The 25470-nt window shown below is 37.5% G+C and overlaps 1 protein-coding gene across 1 annotated transcript in view; it reads right to left on the bottom strand.

Annotated features, from left to right (window-relative positions):
- The window catches only part of COL28A1 (collagen type XXVIII alpha 1 chain), a 153076-nt gene that overhangs the window by 82689 nt on the left and 44917 nt on the right, over positions 1–25470 (bottom strand). Inside the window, 7 exon segments of the mRNA XM_024131457.2 lie at positions 4553–4621; positions 7258–7326; positions 11347–11415; positions 14749–14817; positions 17298–17366; positions 24129–24218; positions 25335–25403. Coding sequence (XP_023987225.1) covers positions 4553–4621; positions 7258–7326; positions 11347–11415; positions 14749–14817; positions 17298–17366; positions 24129–24218; positions 25335–25403 — 504 coding nt within the window.

Raw genomic sequence — 25470 nt, forward strand, 5'->3', positions numbered from 1 at the left:
GCAATGGGAGAGGCCACAACAGTGAGAGGCCCGCGTACCGCAAAAAAAAAAAAAAAAAGAGCAGAGCATCTGTGAACTGTGAGAAAACTCCAAGCACTTAAATTTAAGTGGGAATTTCCTGGGTGAAGGCTGAGGGTGGGAAATATTTCAAGATATGCTAACCTAATATTTTCAAAATTTGATGAAATCAGTAACTCATAGATCCGAGATCAATGAAACCCAAACACAAGAAATATGAAGAAAACTGAACTTAAGCACACTATAATCACATGGCTCAAAACCAGTGATAGAGAGAAAAATCTCAAAAGTAGCCAGAGAAAAGAGACATTATGTAGTGAAACAAATGTATAGATCACAGCAGATTTCTCATCAGAAATAGTGTGAGAAGACAGTGGACCAACATCATGAAAGTACTGGAAAAAAAAAGAAAGAGCCATTAATCTAGAATTCCATACTCAGTGAAAATGTAGACAGAATGCAGACTCTTTTGGAAACCGATTTGGCAGTTTCTTGAAAAGCTAAATACTAATCCTATGACCCAGCCATTTCACTCCTAGGTATTTACTCAAGAAAAATGTAAAACATTTGTCTATACAAAGATGTGTACACAAGTGTTCATAAGAGCTTTATCTATAATATTCAAAAGCTGGAGAAAACCAAAATTTCCATTAACAGATGAATAGATGAACAAATTGTGGTATATCCATACAATTGAATTCTATTTAGCAATAAATAATAACAAACTATTCATACATGTTAAACATAGATTTCAGGGACTTCCCTGGTGGTTAAGAATCTGCCTGCCCATGCAGGGGACATGGGCTCGAGCCCTGGTCCAGGAAGATCCCACGTGCCGCGGAGCAACTAAGCCCGTGCACCACAGCTACTGAGCCTGCTCTCTAGAGACCGCGAGCCGCAGCTACTGAGCCCACGCGCCACAACTACTGAAGCCCATGCTCCACAACAAGAGAAGCCACTGCAATGAGAAGCCCGCACATCGCAACGAAGAGTAGCCCCCGCTCACGGCAACTAGAGAAAGCCCGTGCACAGCAACGAAGACCCAATGCGGCCATAAATAAATTTATATTTAAAAAAAAACAAACAAACTTACAGCAAATGTCACACTTAAAAGTGAAATTTTAGGAGCATTTCCTCTGAAGTCACTTCCTTTAAATGTTGCACTGGAGACCCTAGCAGTGTAAAATGATAAAAAGTGAATAAGGAAAAGAACTAAAAAGGAAGAGGCAAAACTATTTTTATTTTCAGACAGTATGCTATGTACACAGGGAGTAGAAAAGCAAGAGACTTTACAAACAATTAGAAATAAGAGATTTTTATCAGCTGGCTGGATACAAAAATCAATATACCAAAACAAAACAAGACAATAACAATAACAAAATAATATTTTTCCTATACACCTGTTATAGTTAATTGGAAGGTACAGGAAAAAAAAAATTCACAATTGCAAAAATTTCTCCAAGGTGCCTTTTTAACTAAAAAAGTAGAAGATCTTTATGGATAAAATGACAAATATTTTCCTAAAAAAGGTACAGAGGTTTACTCTGTGGTTTGAAAGACTCAATAGTTAATCCAAAGATTCAATGCAATTAAAAAAACTCCAACAGGATATTTGTCAAATTTGACAAGCCAATTCTAAAATGTATATGTTAGAATTAAGAATAACCAGGGAAGAAAATGAGAGTGTTTTCTCTGTGGATGATAAAACATTATAAATCTATCATAATCAAGACAGAGAGGTAATAGCACTGAGATATATAAATAGACAAATGGAGCAGAATAGAGAACTCAGACCCTGATCCTCACAAATATAGAAACTTGATATATGACATAGGAGGTATTACAAATCAGTGTGGCAAAGATGGGCTACTTAATAACTGATGCTGGGATATTTGGTTATCCATATGGAGAAAAAATAGACTCCCAACATTGTCCTATCCATGAAAATAAATTCCAAGTGTATTAAAGACCTAAATTTTAAAAAGTAAAACACCAAATTTTTCAGAAGAAAATACATAAGAATATATTATGACTTTGGAGTCAAGAAATGTTTTTAAATAATATTCCAAAAGCCCAAACCATAAAGGGATAGAAACACATCAAAATCTAAAACTTCTATTGTATATGCTGAAAAGTACTCTAAGTGAAAAAGACAAGCCATAGCCTAAGAGATTTGCAACCCAAATAACAAAGGACTATTATCCAGATATATAAAGAACTATTAATTAATAAAAAAGGAACACCCCAAATCAAAAACAAAAAAAAAATCAGTATCTACAGGAATTTACAAAAGAGAAAAACCGAGGTCCATTAAGCACACAAAAACTGTTCAGTTAGTTATCAAGGAATAAAAACTGAACCAATGAGATGTATTTTTACACGCTTCATACTGGCAAGAATGTAGAGAAAAGAGCATTTTCACCTGTTGCTGGAAGGAGGGTAATCTGGTCCAAACATTTTACCCATTGTTTATTTTGGGCATGATTTTCACAGTATCAAAATTGAAAACTTGCATACTCTGTGATCTTCCAATCCTGCTAATGAGAGAAACTTGTATCCTTACAAAAGAGGAAACCCAGAGAATGTTTATGGCAGCATTGTTGGCAAATGCACAAAATGGAAAGCAATTTAAATGTCCATCAAGAGGAAAGCATAAATTTTAAATGAGGTATTCTCATACAATATAGTATCATAAAATAATTAAACTGAATGAATTAAAGGCATATAAAAACACAAATAACTAAGGCTGAGTATAAATATATTGCAGAATGATATGTAAAGTTCAAGAATACAAAAAAGCAATGTATGGCTTATGCATAAAAACATATGGGAAAATTATAAAAACTTCGAAAGAATGATAAACACCAAATTCATGATAATGATTACATCTGGGGAGGGAGGGGAGGGCAATTGGATTGCGGAGCACAGGCAGAGGCCTTTCAGCTATATCTGTAATGCTTCTTCTTAAAAAAATTCTAGAATACATGTGGCAAAATGTTGATATTTGATAAAGCTGGATTGTGGAATACATGGGTGTTCTTTGTTATTCCCTATAGTAGTGAGTATATTTTAAGTATTTCATTTTTTAAAATGAGAGAAGCTTAAGATTATATATCCATCTAGTGCAAGACTGGGATGTGAACTTAAGTAGTCTAACTGCCTAGTAGCCTTGTTACTCTATATGGCCTCTCTGAAATTGGCATTAGATGACATAATATGTATGTATACATATATACATACTATAGACATGTATAGACATAAATATAGTATATATATGTATGTACACACATATAGGTACTTAGCATATTTAGCACTTAGCACATTGTGTGACACATGAAAATCATTCAATAAATGGCAGCTATGATCACTATATTAGTACATTTTGTGTCTCTTGCAATTATATGTTTATAAATATGTAAAATGTATATTTGTTTTAGACCTGTGTCTTACATATTCTTCTAATACCCAAATTCTCATCAGAATCATGTCAATGAAAGCAGAACAATGATGGATTTTAACGCTCAGCATGGCTTGCCAGATTCTATATGCCTTCAGGATGAGTTATAGAAATTGTGAAGGGTAAAATAAGGATTCATTTATTTATTCAACAGCACTTATTGAGTACCTATTTTGTCCCCCAAACTGAGGATTCAGTAACAAAGAAGAAAAAAAGGAAACAAGATCCCTGCCCCAGTGGAGTAGCACTGTCCAATAGAATATAAAGCAAGCCATATATGTAATTATATTATTAACAGCCACATTTACAACATTAGAAGAAACAGATAAGTACAATTCTAATAATATATTTTAACTACTCTAATACAACTGAAATTTTGCCATTTCAAATGTAATCAATATACAAATGTATTAATCATATAGTTTACATTCTTTTTTTTGTACCAGGCTTTGTAATCCAGAGTGTATAGTACATTTATTTTATAGCACACCTCAGTTTATACCAGCCACATGTCAAGTATTCAGTAAACACTTGTGGCTAGCGGCTGCCATACTGGGCAGTGCGTTTCTAAAGGGTGTAGTAAGATGAAAAGTAATTCAAAAAACATGCAAGTTGAGGTAAGTGGTAAAAAGCAAGGGAAACGAACAGTGTACTTTTAAATAACAGTCTGGGGTAACAGTAGTGGGGTGGGCATACTTTATATTTAGGAAATGAATTTTGAGGAAGTAACTTTTGAGCTGAGATCTAAAGGATGAGAAGGAGCCAGCTACAAAACAAAAGAAGGGAAGTAAACTTTACTGAAATTCTCCTATGCTTTTATAATATGGCAGGCAATAATGTTCTTAAAGAATCACTCTGTGCCGAAAGAGGACCTCTAATGCTAATAAATAAATAAAAATATAAATAGTCATCACTACAATAAACTTAAGATTTTGGTTTTTCTTAAACAATATGAGTTAAGCATCAGACTTTTCTGATGAAATAACATGATACATACATGATATGTATTGCATTTGGATATAAATGAAACTTTACATAATATTACATAAATGCTTCCAAGCAGCTTAGACAACTCACCTTTGGACCTTGCACTCCAAGTCCCACTGGTCCTCTAGGATCTGTAGGTCCTGTCTGGCCTACTTCTCCCTAATGAGGTAAGAGTATTTGAATATAGCAGCAAAATAAAAATAATATATACCTACATTTGATCTCCTAAGAGCAAAACATATCAGCAAAATAAGATAAAACTGAGTTTCATATGCTCTATTCACATATGTGTGTGTATATTTGCATGTATCTATTCAAATATAAATATATTTCAGGCAAATATATATACATATATTTGGAAAAGATAGGCAGTTATATTCCAGAGCAACTAAAATTGACACATGAGAAGCCAAGGTTACTGCTGATCAAAAGCAGTATCATAACCAGAGAGAAAAACCTGAGCTTTCACCATTGAGCTCAAATCAGAAATCTCAAGGACAGTAACTGTACTCTATTGAGCTACTTCTCACATGGGACTCTCAAAGGAATCTACTGAAAGGGAGGTACTTTCAGAGGAGTATTTATTTAATAATGATCAGTGATTCTTTGAAGCAACATTAAGGACAGCAGGTTAAATAATAAGTGTCATGCCTCTCCCCAAGGGATAAATAATTGTTCTAATTTCGAAGGTAATTTGCTTCCAAGTTCGTAGAAAAATTTTTATTTGCTAGGTTATTTTTGACTCCATATCTTTATTTTTTTATTTTTAGAAATTTATTTATTTATTTTTGGCTGCATTGGGTCTTTGTTGCTGTGCGTGGGCTTTCTCTAGTTGTGGCGAGAGGTGGCTACTCTTCATTGTGGTGCGCAGGTTTCTCATTGCGGTGGCTTCTCTTGTTGTGGAGCATGGGCTCTAGGTGCACGGGCTTCAGTGGTTGTGGCGCGTGGGCTCAGTAGTTGTGGCTCACGGGCTCTAGGGCTCAGGTTCAGTAGTTGTGGCGCACGGGCTTAGTTGCTCTGCGGCATGTGGGATCTTCCCGGGCCAGGGCTTGCACGCGTGTCCCTGCATTGGCAGGTGGATTCTCAACCACTGCGCCACCAGGGAAGCCCCTGACTCCATATCTTTAACGAAACGTTTTGGTTGTTGGACCTACTGTGGGGAATGAAAACTAGCCAGCCCACAGGTAACCTCTACTGATATTACTGCTTGAGTTTCTAGAACAGGATCTCACAAGTAAAAGTAATAAAAGCGGTAAATTATGATGGTGTAAATATAGTCCGCCACCTTGGCAGCCACTGGTTCTGGGTCTGTGGATTTGAAACTGAGTCCCCATAAAATTGAGTTCCTCTGTTGAGTTTGTGATTAACCTCTCTATCCAAAACGTTATTCCATTTCTTGTCTGCCCTCAATCCCTTAGGATTGAGTAGTATAAAAGAAAAAGGGGGATTGAAATCGAGTAGGACCCTGTGAGGCCCTCCCAGGTACAAAAGCCCCTCCATTTCCCCCATTTCTTGTTTGTAGAAAAAGGCTTTAATTTCCTGGACCTTGCCTGAGTTCTAAGGAGCAGGCACAGGCAGTTACTAATTAGTGAAACGAGGGAATGCAAAAACAAAGAAAGAGGAGTTAAACAAAAAAAGTAATGACAATAGTTCAGCGATAAAACAGAGTACTAGTTCCTCCATAAGGGACAGACATAACAATCTGATGAATATCCCTGAGTTGTTCTTCAGGAACTAAGATCCCCCTCCACCGCCTGCCTCTTGTTTATAGAAGCTTGGCATCTCTGACTCCATATTGTACCTGTCTGTTCTGCTGCTTTAACCTCTGAGTCATAAGCCTCTGCTCAGCCCTGCATGTAGACATGTTAATCACTAAAGGGACTCAGGTTAAGATTTGTGCAAACAGTCCCTTACTCGAAACTTACCTCCCATGAGGAGATAAGGAAGTATGAACAAAAATAACGATTGTCGTATCAAGATTTATAGGAACATCAGGAACAGACTCAGGTCAACTGAAGTCAACTAACCAAGAACAAAATGTTTTCACAACCCTCCTCGGACCCTTGCTGACGCCCAGATATCTGTGGTCGTCCTTCTCTTCTTGTTCTTAACTCCCTCCTGCTTCCCCCTTCCCTAGCATAAAAGAAACTTGAATTCTACCCCAAATTAAGATGGTTCTTTAGAACATTAGTATGCCATCTTCTTGGTTTGCTGGCTTTCCGAATGAAGTTGCTTTTCCTCTCCCCAGCACTGTGTCTCTCGACTTACTGGCCTGTAGTGCAGCAAATGGTATGAGCTTGGACTCGGTTGCAGATTCAACCAATCTTGGATGGAAAATGTTCAAGGAAAAATATTCCAAAAATATCCAAAAGAAAGACCTGAATTTGCTTCATGCTGGCAAATATTTACATAGCATTTACATTGTATTTGGTATTAGCAGTTATCTAGAGATGATTTTTAAAATACAGGAGGATGTGAGTAGGTTATATGCAAATCCTACACCATTTATATAAAGGATGTGAGCATCCTCAGCTTTTGGTATAGGAAAGGGGTGGGAGTGCTGGAATCAACCTTCCAGCAGATACTGAGGGATGGATGTAAAAGCCTCTAAGAGAATAAAGAATACATATAACATTTTCTAAACCATTAGGAATACTAGTACATTTTACATTAAATAGAGATCTCTCATTTTTAAGTTAATTTCCTCTGCTGCCTTCCAAATGCACTGGCCACTGACCAGAAAACACCAATCAGGATATAGATAGATTAAACTCTTCTCTCATTTAGAAAGTTACCTTGGGACCAGGTGAGCCTTGTCCTGGGGGCCCTTGTGGGCCAGGTGGACCAATAGGACCTTGGATTACCTTTAAAATGAAAAATTTAAAAATAATATTAGTGAAATTAAGAAGAAATTTAAAGAGTAGTTTCAAATCCTCTAAAGTAAAAGTTTAGTTCACATCCCATAATTGATTACTTAATTAATACTTGTTGAATGGGTGGCAGAGGCTGCTAGTAGAACCATAATATGCATTCTACCATTTTTCCATAGTAAGAGAATTTTTAACTGGCCTGCATGGCTGCCTAGAATAAAGAACATATTTCCTAATCCCTGTTGCATCCAGGTGAACTGGATGCTGGCCAATGGGATGTGAATGAAGTGATTTGGGCAATTTCTGATTCATGCTAAAGGAAGGATATGCCTTCTCTTTCCTTGTTCCCCTCCCCCCTTGCTGAAGTGAAGACATAGTTGCTATCCTGGATTATGTGGATGAGGAAAGCACCCTTGGAATGTCAGACTAACAAGAATGAAGAAGCCTGAAACTCTGAAGTCCCTGACGAATGGAGCCAACATGCCAGCTTGGAGTTTTAAATAAGAGAAACAAAAATTCCATCTTATTAACCTATTTCACCTCAGTCATATGCAGGCAAACCTATATCCTAGCTGTACCAGGCAATATCTCTCAGGATGTGAAATTGACAATTTGACCTAGGCTCTAAGAAGCGATAGCCTGCAAACACCAAACTGAAGAATGATCTAATACTTGACTCTCATTCACATTGTGGGTATAAACAGGGAGAAGAGACAGGATGTAATAAGGTCTTCTTTGGAGAAAATAGTCTCATAAAGTGTTTTCCTTGGAGAAAATGGAAGGGGTTTGGCTTGCTTCTCTCTTTACCACATTCTAGACAGGGAACATTAATGAAGCGACTTGGAGACCTTGATTTTTATTTTTGGAACACAATGGACCAGTGTCTGACTCATGCCTGAGAAAGTTAAAATGGGCTGTGATAGCCAGCAGAGGGCTGGGGTGGGATTAGCCTGTGCATCCAGAGTTTGTCAGTGCAAAGGACACATGAATTTTTTCTTGTGGCCCAGATGTACTCTAGATGCTTTGAGTTGACCTGGAACTGCTTTGAATCCTGTCCAAGAGGACATAGAAGAATAATGGAACTCCAACAGAGAGAGTCAGTATAGAATAAAGCCCCAGAAAAGCAGAGGCTGATGGGGAGAAACAGCTGGAGGGAAAGAGTCCTTCATCCATGTCCCAGGAGAGGCAGTCTCAGGCGCAGTGCAGGAGCCCCACCAGGAAGAGTGTCAGCATCAAACATCTGCCAAGACCAGAGGACCCAAAGCCATCTGACAATAGACCAGCCAAGAAAGAACCTCCATGCCTCCTCCCATCCCCCCATCCTTGATTCAGCCTGGGAGGATAAGAAGCACATTCCATCCCATGGTCAACAGATTCTCCCTGCCTCTCGTACAAGATAAATGAAGATTAAAAGGAAGATTAATACATAGACTAGATAGTTTTTATTAGACAATTAAAACTGATTTGAAACTTAGAGGTGATCCTATAACTTATTATAACCTAAAAGTGATAAGGAAAGTCTGTAGCCTGCTGGTAATTTTTTTCTGTGGTAAGAAAAAGAAAAAACTTTACCCACTGAAAAAAATTTAAAGTGATGATGAGAGAAAAAACTAAGATTTTGTTTTGTTTACACCCCACAGGCCATGATTGTGCAAATAATGGTTACAGATACATGATTATTTTATTACAAATGCTATCTCATTTTCTCCAGCTAGATGATACAACTGTTTGTTCATTTTTAAATTGTTGATGAAGATGAAGCAGTCTAAACAACTTAAGGAAGCTAAGATCCAATATTTATATTGAACCATTATAAGAAGGAATCCTTCCTGACTTATACAACAGTCTACAAGTAGCATGCAAGACCCCCCAAAATTCAAAGGATATGTGTGCATATACGAGTGTACACAGGTATATGTGGTTATTTATATTTTGATTCATTTTTAAGAGATTTGAAGTAGTCAAGCCTCCAAATATTTAGTGAAAATCTGCAGGCCACTTGAGAAATACTGTAAACATGTTGCTGGAAACAGAAGTTCCCCCAGAAACAGATGAGTGGGAAAATTAATATCTATAAGAGAAATGGGAAGATCTAATTATAACAGTAATTCAATGGGTAAACATGTTAAATTAAGGATAAGAAGAAAAATGGGGAACTGCCTACATAGAGGTTAAATTGAAGTAGAATTTAAATCATTTGTCTTAAAAAGGTAAACAAATTCTCTTCTTGTTCAGACAGTTTACAAATGACACATTCCATTCAATTTCCTATCCAATAGGGGCCAGCTCCATATGGTCACATATACCGTAAAAGGTTTTTTCTCTTGGAAAAGAAGAGAAGGGGGTGAGAAAACAAAAGTCAAAGAGGTCTTTTCTTTTTCTTTTGTTTTCTTTTCAAGCTGTAGAACAACAGCTTCCACCAAGAAACAGTATTAAAGGCATCAGGGAGTTGCAGGTGGGAGGTCCAAGATTCATGGGCCATCTGGAAAGGCTTGGCTTTCTTTGAACCTCATTTTCAGCTTCACAGTGGTGACTCAGCACCAGGAACACCACAAGACCCAGGATGTGACAGCGCTGTCACTTCCAAGATCAGAAACTAGCTGAAACGGTTGTGCTGAAACCAGCAAAAAAACCTACAAAGTCTGAGAATGCCTGGCAGCATAGTCAAACCATGATCCTTGTGTAGTCCAAACAAACCAGCTCTTAATTATTATCTAAATATTATATAAATATTTATCCTGGCTTCTTCTGCACCCTAATTCACCTAATGTATTATACTAGGACCTCTACCAAGGGGAAGGAAATAGAAAAAGGAGTAATACCCAACTCGGCTGTTGCTTGGATTAACAACAATAAAAATACTGATTAATTAGAATATGATTAGAAATACACTCAGAGTTAATGTCAACAGTGAGATTTGGAGTTATCTCCTTATTTATCCTTCCCTTCTCTCACTACCCTAGATAAAGGAAGTACTATTTGTTTGCTAAGCAGAAGAATAATTCAAACCGTAATCATAAATTTTAATCAAACTGTTTTGCCACTTTCTACACAGGAGGACATTCAGCATAAATTTGGATTTGTTGGTCACTTTGATTAAATGAGATTATGTAGGTAGATAGTACTGTTATATTATCTTCACAATATTTCTTTTTAAAAATTAATTAATTAATTTACTTTTGGCTGTGTCGGGTCTTCGTTGCTGTGCGCGGGCTTTCTCTAGTTGCGGCACAAGGGCTCAGTTGCTCCGCGGCATATGGGATCTTCCCGGACCAGGGCTCAAACCCTGTCCCTTGCATTGGCAGGGGGATTCTTAACTACTGCGCCACCAGGGAAGCCCTCTTCATATTATTTCAATCTAACAAAATTGCCTTGCTTTTCCAAAAGTTGTGATCAGAAGAATTTGGAAGTCATTCCAGCCATAAATTTAGACACAGCCTCACAGATCTTTCCTTTGTTCTGACCAAGAGGGTCCAAGAGCTATTTGTAAACTCTATCTGTGGTTTGCTTCTGTTCAGGAACAGCGCCCCCTCAGTAAAGTGGTTCCCTCTGATTCTGGTCCTTGTTTTAAGTTTAATAGTTTTTTAGAATGCTACGTGGCTGGGGGTGGGAAACACTAATCTACTGGCATCAGAAGAGAGTGGGATTTCATCATTCACAAAGCTTCAAGGGGAAAAACACACACAAACCAACAGGTAAATAAATTATCACTCCCAAGGGAAACTAAAAATGTAAGATAATGCTCCAAAACTCTTGTCCTGTAAATTAGGCTTTAATGTTAAAAGTCACAACCCCAAGAAACATACAATTTATTTTTTAAGTCTTTAGAAGTTCTAAAAACTAAAATCTCATGAAACCATCTTATCCTTCCCTACATGCACTTTTGGATATATATTCCATTGCAATATCACTATCAAATGTTCTTATAGCAGTTTGCAGTACTGACCTTCAGTGAACACCAGGTTTAAGCCAGAATGTTCTGTACAAAAGGGAAAGAGAGAAAGCGTTGATTACCTGTTCCCCTTGACTCCCAATTCCGGGGATGCCCATTGGTCCTTGGGGACCCACAGGTCCCATATCCCACTGTGTAGAAAATAAGTCAGAAGTGTAACAACTAACCTCATTATTTCATACTATGCTGATCTGGAATTATGCTGGATTAAAGTCTATCTTTAAACCATAAAGAAGCTCCACATGGAAAGTTAGAAAACACCGTTCCTTTTAAATAGTTTGTAGTTCAAATTTGCCAAAATAGTGAATGATGTTTTCACTATTTGGTCTAAATTGGTGACTCTTTGCCCCAGTTTACATTTATTTTTCACACAAGAACCCAGAATTCCTGAATTGTTATTATAATGTCACAAACACTTCTTGTTAGGATCATAACAGAAATATTTAGAAGTATAAAATTCATAGGGTGCAAGAAAATTAATATTTGAGAGAGAAATTAAAGAAAAAATTTTTTAAAATTTCTAAATACCTTTTCCCTCTGAATCTTACTAAAATGCATTTTAAAAATTAAGAAATTATCTAAGGTAAGTGCAGCAAAATTAAAGAACCTCACCTTCTCTTTCCATGAATAAATTTGGGAAATAAAGTGAGAGTTATCAGTAAGAAGAACAATATCATTCATCCGTTCTCTGTGTGTTTCAACAAATATTTGTTGAGTGCTCATTACGTGCCAGGAACTGTTCCAGACACAGGGAAACAGCCGGGACCAAAACAGTCAAAACTCTCTTTCCTCATAGAGCTTTCATTTTTGTAGAGGAAACAGAAGATAATAAACAAGACGGATAGAAGAAATAAATAGTATGATGAATAATGATAAGTGCTAAGGAGAAAAATAAATGGAGGGACGGGGAGACAGCTGCAGTCTTGGAAAAGGTGACCAGGGATGGTCTCACTGATGAGAGGGAATGAGCCAGGTAGGAACTTGGAGGAAAAGCATTCCTGGCAGAGCAAACATCCAGTGCAAGGGTGGTGCCTGGCACATTCCAGAAATAGCAAGGAGGCAATGTGGCTGGAGCTAGTGAGCACGAGGGGAAGTGGTAGAGGATGAAGTCAGGGAAGTGTGGCAGTGGGCTCAGGCAGAACAATCAGTAGGGTGTTTTAGGCCATAGTAAGAACTTTGGCTTTTTGCTGAGTGAGATGAGACACCACTAGAGGGTTTTGAGCAGAGGAGTGAAAGATCTGACTTAGTCTTGAAAGGCTCACTCTGGAAGCCGTACTGGGAACAAACTGAAGAGATGTCCCTATGAGAGATGATGGGGGCCTGCACCAGGCTGTTGAGTGAAGGTGGTGGGGGGTGCTCAGATCCTAAATAGATTTTGAAAATAGTGCCAACAGGATTTGTTACAGATTGAGAGGACCCTAGGATGTCTTTGAGGTTTGTGGAAGAATAGACTTATCATTTATTGACAAGGAGAAGACTGAGATGAAGCAAGGTTGGGGGATGGTATACCAGGAGCTGAGTTTTGTATATGTTAAGCCTGAGATGCCTAAAATAGACATCCAAATGGAGGTATCAAGTAGGCAAGAGGGGCCTGAGCTGGAGACATGGTAAATTTGGGAACCCTCAGTATATAGATGGCATTGAAAGCCATGACTGGGTGAGTTTACAAGTAGATAGGGAAGAGAGAAGGTTCAAGGACTGAGCCCTTTGGAGGCTCCAAGTACTAGAGATCAGAGAGATGAAGAACAACCAGCAGTAGAGACTGATAAGGTGCAGCCAGAGAGATCAGGTGAAGAGATTGTTTCAAGAAGGTGAAGATCCTAGCAGAGGTCGCTACTGATAGGTCAAGTAAGTTGGCAGCTGAGAATTGACGACTGGATTAGGCAACATGAATAAATACTCTTATTTTAATGTCAGTTGTATTTAGACTACATCAGGGTTTACAAACTTTTTCTTAAACAGTTGGATAGTAAATATTTTATGCTTTGGGGTCATAATAAGGTCTCTTTCATAACGAATGAATGCTGTTTTGGTAGTACAAAACCAGCCATAGACAATACCCAAATGAACAGGTGTGCCTGTGTTCTAGTAACACTTTATTTACAAAAACAGGCAGCCTGCCCTGTAGTTTGCCAATGCTTGGGCTAAAATAAATATGTTTTTATGAACAAAAGCACATCGTTAGATCCTACTTTATATAATATTAAAAACCTGAACCTGGCATTAAGACACGTCCTGGCATATGCTTCTCAGTGTTTCACTTTGTGTCAATCCCTAGTCTAAATAAATATCATGGATGGAAGCATATAAAGGACTCAAGTTCTACTTCAAAGCTGGGCTATCCTGATTCACAACTTGATTGCTTATCATGTGGCAGAGAGTGCACTAAATGCTTTTCATGCTTTATCTCATTTAATCCTCACAACAACCCTCTGAAAGTAAGTGTCTCCATTTTCCAGATGAGGTTAAGTAACTACCAGTCACACATCTGATAGATGGCAGAAGCAAGATTCAAGTTCACTCCCCCTAACTCCAAACCCAACTCATATCACTCTTCTGCAAATATTTAGTAAAATAAGAGAGATCCTCTTTGGGGTATTCTTACTTACATTTAATATCTATATTAAAGCCACTTCCTTGTGCTGTAACAATTGTGTGTATTTGAGAGTCCTTATCATAGAGGTGTTTATCTAGCCTCTTGAATCACAGAATATAAAAGAATAGGAAAGGAAGAAAGGGGAAGGGAAAGGGAAGACAGTATTGACTTGGTAAGGGAATAGCAGACAAAAGTTTTGCAATTACTATATGATAATGTTCTGATATTTAATGTGTTTTCTTTGCATGAGCTCCAGATGTAAAACCACGAATGCCATTTCAACAACACCTGGATAAGTTAATTTACTAATCTCATAACACAACAGTTCTCTTGTACTCAGTACTCCAAAGGAAGAAAGAGCATCTTACATATTTTTCAGGTACTTTGGAAGTGGAGTTACACCACCAGTGCTGAGCTATTTGAACCAAGAATCGTATGACATCTAAAATTTGTATAATTCACTATTTACCACTGTCTCTACTACTTAAATACAGATGCCCAGAAGAGACAGCTACCAGTAAATAGTAAATAAAAGGAATAAGTAATTCAAGTAGAAATACAACACCCAAGATAATTATCAATGTCAATCGTTATTTTAATATAATATATAATATAATGATATGCTTAGATATTGACATATAAATGACTCCAAACTGATTTGAGGTCTCTGTTTTTTGCACATTTCTTATATCTCTTCCCCTTCTGGCAGCTTTCCCTTTGCACTCGTCTTTAAGGCCTTTATAATTAACTGGATACCTGTGGTGTATGATCATCAGGTTGTACGTAGTTCATAAATGTACATACATAAAGAACAATGAAAAAAATAATTGTATTGGCATCCTTTCTATTATACACCCTTTTACAGTACCTTGTCCCCTTCGATTGACGGGCCTTCTAATCCTTGTGGGCCAACTGGTCCTTCAGAACCTTTCTCACCCTGAAAGCATATGGAAGGGATATCAACGCGCTAATAAAATTCAGGATTTTAAAACAGTTCAAGCATTCAAAGCATCTAAATTCACTGCTAACGACAAATGGGTAATTCTAACTCCAAGATTTGTGAATTGCCAAAGAAAATTAGCATTAACATTCCTAAATAGAATCTTTCCAAGCAGAATGCATGCAGCATCACTAAAGTTGGAAAAGCGCTCCATTCCTAATATAATCAGATATATCTGGAAATGGGAGATCTGATCAATCACATATTATAACTAACAGAATCAGTCTTCCATTTCCTCAACATTTCTATAACTGGATCCATTATACAATGAAAATTTGTCTCTCAGTATATGAAATAATATTTGCTAAGATTGAATTATTTATTACATGTTTTATACCAGAAGTTATAATCATTTATTGAAAACTTAGTTTTAGAAGAATTCATGGAAAATCTTCTTGGATACGATTCTAGAGTCACATGACCTATGTGAATAGCTCTGGTTGTAATGCAGTATCAATGGAGTCATAACACTGTGCATTTGTATGAAAAACAAACCATGTAATCAATCAGAAATAGCACACATTTCATGAACCGAGAGCAAAATCAAAGAACATTTGCAGGAAACCCAGGAAACAGGAAAACACACCTTAATGTCCCTCTATATTCATAATTTCTTCACTTAAGCCCTACGTCCTTGCAAAGTAGCCCCAAGAAGAACATACAGAAAACTCCGATTTGGTCTTGCTGGTTGGGGAGTGAAGTATTCTGACTAATGGGTTCTTCTGATTGTTACCACAGAGTATATTTGTGTCCAGTCAACCCTAAAACAACACTGAATATAATGAGTTCTTTCTTTGATGAGTCAGAGTGGGTTATTACGAAGGAGTGTATCATTATATCATACAGTTGAAAATGTCACTAAGACATGCCCTGAAATATGCTTCGCAGTGTTTCATTTATTCCTTTCTCACTTATTTCTTATTTTTTAAACCCCACAGATTATAAGGAGAAATAATTCTGGCTATGTGAATTTTCAGGTTGTTTGGGCTACACATAAATAGAAATTTACTCTGTGCCAAAAAAAATTTCAAAAAATTATGTATTATAAAACTTTCCGAAATGTAGTGCCAAATTGCTGGCCTCTGCCTTCTCATGATATTTTGGTTAGTCAAGAGCATTAGTAATGTCCCCTTCATCCAACATATTATTTCCATTTACTATAACAAATTAAAATTTGTTAGTTAACAAGGGCTTCTTTTAAAATTCAATCCAGCAGTTACAACTTCGTGTGAATTATTTGTTTTAACTAATTGATTTCCCTTTAGTTGAGATTTAGGTTTCTCATAGATAACTGAATATTGATCATGGTGGAAGAGGCTGAAAATGAGAAGCAATTTTAGAGTGTAAAGCCGTACTGAGCAGGTTGGATCTCAGTGACTCGACTGAATGACTGAAGTGGAAGGTCTTAGACACTTAGAAAGCAGCACATGCTTCTCTGGGTAGTGTGTATGCATGCATGTGTCTCTGGGGGAAAGATTTTAGAAAAGAAGGAAAAAGGACCCCGAAGTTTATCCTTACTTACTCTGAAATTTTGTTGATGCTTCCCAAAGTGTCTTGGAAAATCATTTCCTTGGTGGCCTTTGGCAAATGAGCCATATATTATGGGTAAAGAGTCTAGAGCAGGGATCAGCAAAGTACAGACCATTGGCCAAATTCAGCCCACTGCACGTTTTTTGTAGATACAGCTTTATTGGAACACAGCCAAGTTCATTTATTAATACATTGTTTAGGGCTGCTTTCATGCTGCAGCAGCAGAAGTTAAGTAGCTGCAACAGATACCGTATGGCTCACAAAGCCTAAGATATTTACTGCCTGGTCCTTTACAGAAAAAGTTTGCCAAGCCCTGGTCTAGAGGAACCCGAGCTCCAAGAATTACATATGGGAGGCAGTGGAAACATTCAAATTCTCAATTGCCAAGTAAAAGGTAGGTCTTGCATAACATTTTGCTCCTACTGCTAATATGGTAACTCCAATTCCCTCCACCCACGTTTCCTTTCTTATGTTAATGGAAGTACTATGACAAATTGTTTCATTAGACTGTTTCTTCTGTACCTTTCACAAAACAAAGCTGTGGGTAAAGCTTGGTATAGCCACGTTCAATAACTTAATTTCTGTGCATAAAGATGCTATTTATCACTGTGACTTTAATGACTACAAACTACTTTAAGAGATTTCTCTAATTTCATATGCAGTAATTATATGAAGAAGCAGCCTTTCAGTTACTTATTTATATTTGCAAATGTCACTATAGCTTCATGTTAAGGGGAAATTTACATATTACTTCGTTTAACAGGGTGAAGATGGTCAGGAGAATACTTGACCTGGGATAACTGGCTAGGACACATTTTTTTAAATCTGTAATTCATGACCATGCAATACAAAGCATTTTTCCTCAGTGTAGAAGGTGTTGTTGTTACCTTTGGTCCTGGAGGTCTTTCTCCTGGTAAGCCCCTCTCTCCTGGTGCTCCCTCAGGCCCACCGGGACCCTGGTTAGGATACGAGGCGATGAGGAGCAAGAGAAAAGAGAGAGAGAGAGAAAGAGAGAGAATCGGGGGAGAGGGAAGGGAGGAGACAGGAAGAAAGAAAATGGTCATATTTCACTTCACATGGGCACAGTCCTGTTCATGTGATTAGTGAGAATCCTTCTAGTAAACTCCATACTGATCAGTAGAATCATAGAGTTGTGAAGAATAATATTCTCATTGTATTAAATACTTGTTCCATTTGATTGGCATAAGATGTTCTATTCCGGTGTTCTCAAATTGGAGGAAAATGGAAATTAAGTGATGCTTCAGAATAAGGATGAGGAAATCAATCCTATGAGGAAAGGCTAAAAATCTAGGACTGTGTGGCCCGGAGAAGGATGTGAAGTGATTAATAATTTAATTCGGTATCAGGGGAGCCCTGTGAAGAAATCACTACACAACTGTTTTAAAGCACTGAATTCTATTCATATGTTGTTTTAATTTCCATCCTGATAAATTTAGATTCAAACTTGAATTCTTTCAGGAACTGATTGAATCCACTGGAGGTTTATGTGCAAGTAGGAATCGTGATAGAATCATTAAGGAGGAACAGGATTTTCCATCTCAGTGTTTAAAAGTAAGAAGTCCATGTGGCTATTCCGCAAAAAGGCACTCAGATAGGTGAGGACTTCTCACATAAGGAAAGAAAAACAACACAGTCCCAGGCTTTGAAATGGACTGACAGGAAACATACTCATTGAAAAATAACAGCAAAATAGTCACTTAAACCTGGAATTTTAAAAGGTTATAAAGTTTTCCCCTCTTTCTTCTTGGCCAGAAGGCAAAAAAAAAAAAAAAAAAAAGTAGAAAAGGGACTAACAACAAGAATTGTAGAAGCATGAACTGGAGCTTTTCCTCTAATGGACCTAGAAAGATAATTAGGGCTTTCTTGCCATGGCAGTAAATCTTTGATGGAACAAGGTCTACTGAGTTGCCCAGAGCCCCAAAGCCAGCTGGCTGCAGACACTGAGTGATCTTGGGACTCAGTATACAGTAATCCAGGGTAATTTAAGAGATACTTTCTAGTCAAGCCTGGTAGCAGAACTAGGATACAGCATTATGCTCATCAGTGACTGATCACAGCTACAGATTTGTGAGAGAGAAAGCTAACTGTATCCCATATTTAATTTTTTTGCCTTTCCCTAATACTGTATATTTAAAAGAGTCTTCTTTAGTATTTGTGCATAGCCAATTTAATAAAGACTTTAATTGAAGGAAAAAGCTAGCATTTAATTCAACTTAAATTGCTATGCTTGTGGGAAAACTAGCTTTTAACCATCCAAGACCTTAATCAAAGCTCTAATATCCATGACAGCTTACTCTAATGTTAGAGCAATTAACGAGGGGGAAAATAAACATAAGCATGAAAACTAGATTGCAAGCTAAACAGACAAGCCCTAGCTAATATCACACACAATACCAAAAATATTAACAAATTATTCTTCTTCCCCACCGATATGACAAGTGAAAATAATTCAATTTACATTGAATGCAAAGGAATCTTTTTCCAGTTCATTCAATTTTTTTTCCCCATTCGTTCAACAAATGTTTACCAAAAGCCTGGTAGGTGCGAGTCACTGTGCTAGGGTCTGAAAACAGTAGGCAGCCCTGCTCCCTGTCTCATAAAGTTTACAGTCTTGCATGATAACTAAAAGCAGATTTGGGTGTCATTTGCACTGAGGTTCCAGCCCCCGCTCTGCTACATATTAGCAATGTGATCTTAAGCAAATAATTCAATCTCTCTAAAGTTCAGCATTGTCATCAGAATGGTGGTAACAATAGTACCTACCTCAACCACAAGTATTAATATAAAGATTAGCTCAGAGAGATTTAAAGCTCTTACATATTAAGCACTCAATAAATATCTGCTATCACTAACAAAATTATTTCCCTTGAATCCTGCAGTTGCTAAGAATGTCCTTTTATAAAGTTTTTACAGATTAGGTAGTCTCAGAGTGAATGGCTTTATGTTAAGCAATATGGAGAGAGGCATGCTGCACAGAGTAAGCACAGACCCTTCCTTCGTCTCTGCATTTCTAGAATACATTAGCCAAGGTGAAAATGAAAATAATGAAGGCTTTTAGGAGTCATGTGTTCCGGGCTGCTGAGAACACAGTTAATGCTTGTGAACAATCACTTAGGGGCATTAAAAAAAAGAGTGGTTCAAGGTGTAATTACTGGAAACTGTCAGAGTAATATTCTACACCGTCAGTATATTCTCAAGTTTTCCAGTTAAACAGTCAAGATGAAAGACGACTGCCAACCAGAGAAGAGAAAGAGAAAGTACTTGGGTTAGATGAACTATACTGTTAATTTATTAAGACGGTACCAACAGATTATTTTTTAAAAGACAAAAAATGCTCTGTAAAAAATAGTGTCCTTTTCAAAGGCCATGAGAACTAATTATAGCTATGACATTCTTATTTGGCTTCTAATGAACACTTCTAATTTAAAAATATCTGGTGGAAGGAACTAATTATCAGCTAACAGAGTCTGATCAGAAATGCTTTATATGAGACATTAACAAGATAAAATATGACTGTCCATTATCTGATTATCTTCCTTAATAATCTCAATAGTGTGGGTAATCAATAAAAGTGGTTTCAATATACGTTGCAAGCATATGCTACATATAAATATGCTCAATAATAATAAAAATTATCCTTAATATTAAAACAGTGAAATCTACTTTACTTTAAACTTCAAAATAATTATAGTTTTGTTTCAGGGGATATTTTTCACGGATAGTGCTCTGAGTATCCTTGCACAAAAAAAACAAAAAGATCACCCTGAGAATCTGAATCAATTTATTATTTATGAATCAGTCATCTGTCAGACCAACACAAAACTAGTGGTAATCATATAATTAAAGAAGGTAGCTGACAGTTCAAAGTTAGGTCATGGAGCTGCAATATTAATTCAGTCGATCAGATTTATTTATCACTGTTATATAAAAAGAGTAGTTAGTACTAAACCTGAAACCACTTGAAATGATTCAGGCAAAGAAACAAAGGTTCTTTCAGCAGAAACTTTGTCAGTCCTAAGGTAAGTCTTTATGTTACTTTGAAATAATTAAAAAGCTCTCATTGTTGATTTTTTATTATGACATTTTGGGAGAATATTTTCATGTATTACTTGAGATCCTTCCCATCTTTGTTATGATTTTAGTTCCCAATTAAATCAAAGACTTCACAGTGTCACTCTAATTTGTGTAATTGTGATTGGATAGCAAGAAAACAAACAAGAATTTCATGTTCTGGCAATATCATGAAAAGTCTCTAGCTACAAACAGAAAGGCAAGTAATACACATTTTTCTTTAAAATGAAGGCCCCAAAAATCAATAAATAAGGGAAATCACAGGGTTCCAAAACAAAAAGAGCACTGAACACTAGAGGTAAGCATGTAGGCTGACACTGTAACTGTTCTGGGTAAAAACTGTGGTTGTATGGTAGGACAAAGTCTTGTAGTCTAAGAGGGAGAACCAGGAGCAAAGACTTTGGCTCACTCAATGGAAAACAAGGAGAAAATTAGAACTAAGATCCCCCCCCATAAAGCTAGGACCTTCAAAGTTATATATCTTCAATGAAAGGGCAGGGTAGAAAAAAGTCATCCCATAAACACAGTGTTATGAATGACAAGAATCTTGTCTACCTTCACTTGAGCTCTAAATGGGCCCGAAAACTCCTAACCTGGTTCTGTGCCGTGTATGGGTTTGTAGTTTCAAGTGACACTCTGTTGGTGGTCTGGGGACACCTTAATCAAGACAATAGCATCAAGGATGTGCCTGGAGTACATAAGAGATGCAAATGCACACTTCTCTCAAACATGCTCCACACAGAATACTTGGGATTTCACAATTAAACCTGGCTCACAATGAGTTCAGATGCGAGAGTACAAAACATACAAGAAAATAATTCTCAGTGAGTAAAAGTGAGCCAATATAATGTAAACTTCCCCAAGGCTGCCAAATAATAGGATAAAATAATAGAGACCAAAAAAGGAAGTATACTTTAATGGTCTTAAGAAAAGAATAGAAATATAAGAAGCAAAGAGGACAGTATAGCAAAAACATATTAGTAAAAAAAAAAAGCATATTTTTAAAATTAGCTTTAAGAATTTTAAAAAATACTCATTAAGTTAAAAATACAAGGTATGATTTCAGGACATTTTATAACCAGAAAAAGATTAATTTGTGAATTATGAGTTAGATTTGAGGAAATCACCTTAAAATGCAACTAAATACCTAACAGAATTTCTGAATAAATAGAGAATGGAAAAATAAAATATCTGAAGAGGTAACAACTAAGAACTTTCAAAATTGTTGAATTCTCAGATTCATGAAACCCATGAATTTGAAGCACACAAATATATCCATATTTATATGCATCATAGTAGATCTATGGAGACATTCAGTAAGTCCTTCAATGGTGGACAGTAATGGCAAATCCTTACTTGATTAATTGCCTGCCCCTGCTCCCCACCAATTATGGCCATCATCATGACCCTCTCCATTATGAAAGAGTTCCAGCTAGTCAACATATTGATACTACCAGTGTGACTGGCCCTTTCCAGAGAAAGATGACATCAGGCTTGCTTGTACCTTTTGCAGGTTGGTCACTCAGCAGTGGCAGTATCCATATTAGGTTTGTTAAAAGGAAGTTTATGTTGATCCTGTGTATAACCTCCATCCCAGCCACTCATTAAAACTGAGTGGATGGTAGTAGAGCTGGGAAAATAGATTGATTGACATCCTGTCTACTTGTTTATTTAGAGCCTTCTTTAAAATGGATGTGGTTTGGTGAGCATTCACCTAGGACACAAATATCTTCATACTCTGTGTTCATGAAGAGAACAGGAGTCTATTTCCAGCTAGGCCAGCAAAACATGCTCAGTTTTGTTCTTCCTTTGTCTGTTCATATGGGGCTATAGGTATGGTTTGTGGGAAAAGTAGCAATGGAGTAGAAGCCATAGGAGTCTAAGCCAATTACTCATGAAACTATTTGTATCTTCAAGAATAATGATGAACTTCTATGACACGTAGCCTAGATGGCTTGTATAACACCCAGTTCATGATGAATAATTCAACATAGACTTCCCTGGTGGCGCAGTGGTTAAGAATCTGCCTGTCAATGCAGGGGACACGGGTTCGATCCTTGGTCCCAGAAGATCCCACATGTCGCGGAGCAACTAAGCCCGTGCGCCACAACTACTGAAGCCCGCGAGCTCTAGGGCCCGTGTGCCACAACTACTGAGCCCGCATGCTGCAACTACTGAAGCCCATGTGCCTAGAGCCCATGCTCCGCAACAAGAGAAGCCACTGCAATGAGAAGCCCGTGCACCACAACAAAGAGTAGGCCCCACTCGCCACAACTACAGAAAGCCAGCATGCAGCAACAAAGACCTAACGCAGCCAAAAAAAAAAAATTCAACGTGCATGGTCGTGTATTGTCCCATGATTAGCCATGCAGTCTCTCCTAGGATCCAGCAGCAAGGCAGAGCTGTTTATTAAGTTTATTAAGTTAAAAGTAGGCATGTGGAAGAAAAAGAAGAGATCTTATGCTTGCTTCAAAAATCTCAGGTTCTTTTGGACAGTTCATAAAGGCTTTGCAATGAAACACGAAGCTCATTTTTATTCCCACTTATTCAGAACATTGTGAAAAGATTTTTTCATTTCTGTCTAAAACTTCCCAAATTCTCTGCTGTACTCCCTCTATACATGGCAGCCTATCTGGGCCTGTATATTTCTAGCTGATGTCATTTTGGTTTTCTAGGTTTCTAGCCTCTCCAGTGTAGAACCAGCAGTGTCTGCAGGGAGCTCATGTTCTTCTTTCTCAGTGGTTTAGCTTTAAGAGACCTATCTAGTTAGCGGAAACACAGTAGATAATTAGACCAGTGTATTTTTCCTTTATATGATGTTCTCTTTTTTGAATTAGTGTATCGAGACATTGGTGAAAAGGCTAGCCCTCAGATAGTATGGTACCATTTCATTCTCAGAGTACAGCAAGGAAGCACATGTTTCTGTTAATATTATATGTGAGGAACTATGCAATGCAAAGCCCAATTGGGTGACCAACTATTCACAATCGGTTGTTTTTATTTGTACCCCAGCAAGTCAGCTACTGTTCTTTCCTGGGAGAAAAATGATTACTTGAAAAGTTAAAAAGCTTCTTATTCCAGAATAGTCATGTTTTATTCATTTCCTCTCCAGCTCTCTTTTGACAGAATTTTTTTCTTTTCCAACCATAGTAAATATCAAAGCTACATAAGGTAGAAGCTGCAAATAACACAGGTATTACCTGTCTACCATGATCAATTCTAGCTTTAGAGTATACTCACGGGTTAGGTAATGAGCAGGGTCCTTATTCTCAGTGATTTTCTCATGGTTACAGGAAAGTCAGTTACAAAGTATAGACATTAGGTATGAATCTAGATCTCCTGTCTCCTAGGAAATTTTGACATATGAGAACTCCTTCCTTCTAGGACAAACTGATTAATCTCACAAAAGATTACAGTAAGAGAGAGCCTGTTGTACATATCCTATAAATATAAATAGATAGATAGATAGATATCCCTATTTCAAGTGTTATGAAATGTAACACTTGGATCTGGTCTTTATATATTTATCATCTTTTGTTGTTTAAAAAGATGAAGATGGCTTAGTTTAACCATTTATTCTAACCCAAAAGAGCACATAAGAACTATATTTGTCCTTTTAATTCCACCTAGAATTTCTTGCTACTCATTGTCTGGCCCAGCTCACTGACACCAATCGGTCCTGGAGGCCCAGTTCTTCCTTCCTGGCCTCTTTCTCCCTAAGAGGAAGAAATAATGAATGAAAGCTTTGCTTTTTTAAATGAAGAATACACATAGCACAAAATACTCTGGAGATTTCAACAAAGATAAATAGCAAAATTGTCAAACTTTTCAAACCGTTAAAGATTTTTAAAAAACCTAGAGGAGGAAAAATGCCTTGAATTTAAGTGAACAAATTACCCCCAAACGTTCCTCATTCCTTCTTGTCTAAATGCAATTTCAGCTTTCAGAAACAATTACGTAGCAATTGATAGGTCAGACTGTGTACGGCTCTTTTTGGTTACTGAAATGACCAAGTTAACAATGCCCGTGCTGTTCTCTGCCCCCTCACCACCATCCAGGGATGCGTCCCCTGCCACCCTGCCCTGTTCCATTTCACCTCGCCTTTCAGTTCTGTTTCACATTTCTTCTCCTTCAGAACCCTTCTCCAGTAACTCTGCCAGTATAAATTCCACCTTCCCTGGAATCTCAATGTGCTTATTGTCTAAATGCATTCCATGGTGACACCTGATTACATTCGAAGTGCACAGCTTTGTACTGCTCTCTGGTTTAGCCCTACGTCGAAGTCTTACTGTCCCAATGACATAGAAAAGCCATTTAAAATAAGCACTTCTGCTCTAGTACATCCTGCATGATGTAGAGCACCCAAGGTTGTTGGGTGTTCTAGTCCTTTCTAGTTCCCTACAAACCTCTCCGTCAACATTTACTTATTCAGTGTCATGGTTCTTCTGGTTTCTGCCCCTCTGTGCTTATTTGATGTGAGCAGATGATAGTTGACATGTTAAGGTGTTTCACTTCCCAGTAACATTTTTGCATGCCAACATTTAAAATCCATGAAAACTCAACAGAACTAGATGTATGTTGGCAAGAGGGTGGGTATTTGGAGACAAGCAAAATTTTCATTCCAACCAAATCAAAAAATACATAGAGTATTCTTGTGGTAACTGCCCCTGACCAGGGCATTGCAGTGTCCAAGAATCCAGTCTGTAAGTAACTCATACAGACAGCCTCCTTGTATCCATGAGGGTAACACTGAGCAGAGTTCAAATCACAGCTCCCCCAGCCCTACAATAAATTCAGTAGTCATCAATGGGCCGAGAGACCAGCATCTTTACCTTAATACCTGGCTGTCCAATACCAGGGGCTCCTGGAGGACCATAAGGACCAGGAGGACCAGGTTCACCCTAAAGGAAGAAACAGTGATATGTTAGGTCAACTCCGTAGTATTTGTTGAGCAGCTCTTAGACGTAT

The sequence above is a fragment of the Physeter macrocephalus genome, chromosome 5 (assembly GCF_002837175.3).
Source record: "Physeter macrocephalus isolate SW-GA chromosome 5, ASM283717v5, whole genome shotgun sequence".
NCBI lineage: Eukaryota > Metazoa > Chordata > Mammalia > Artiodactyla > Physeteridae > Physeter > Physeter macrocephalus.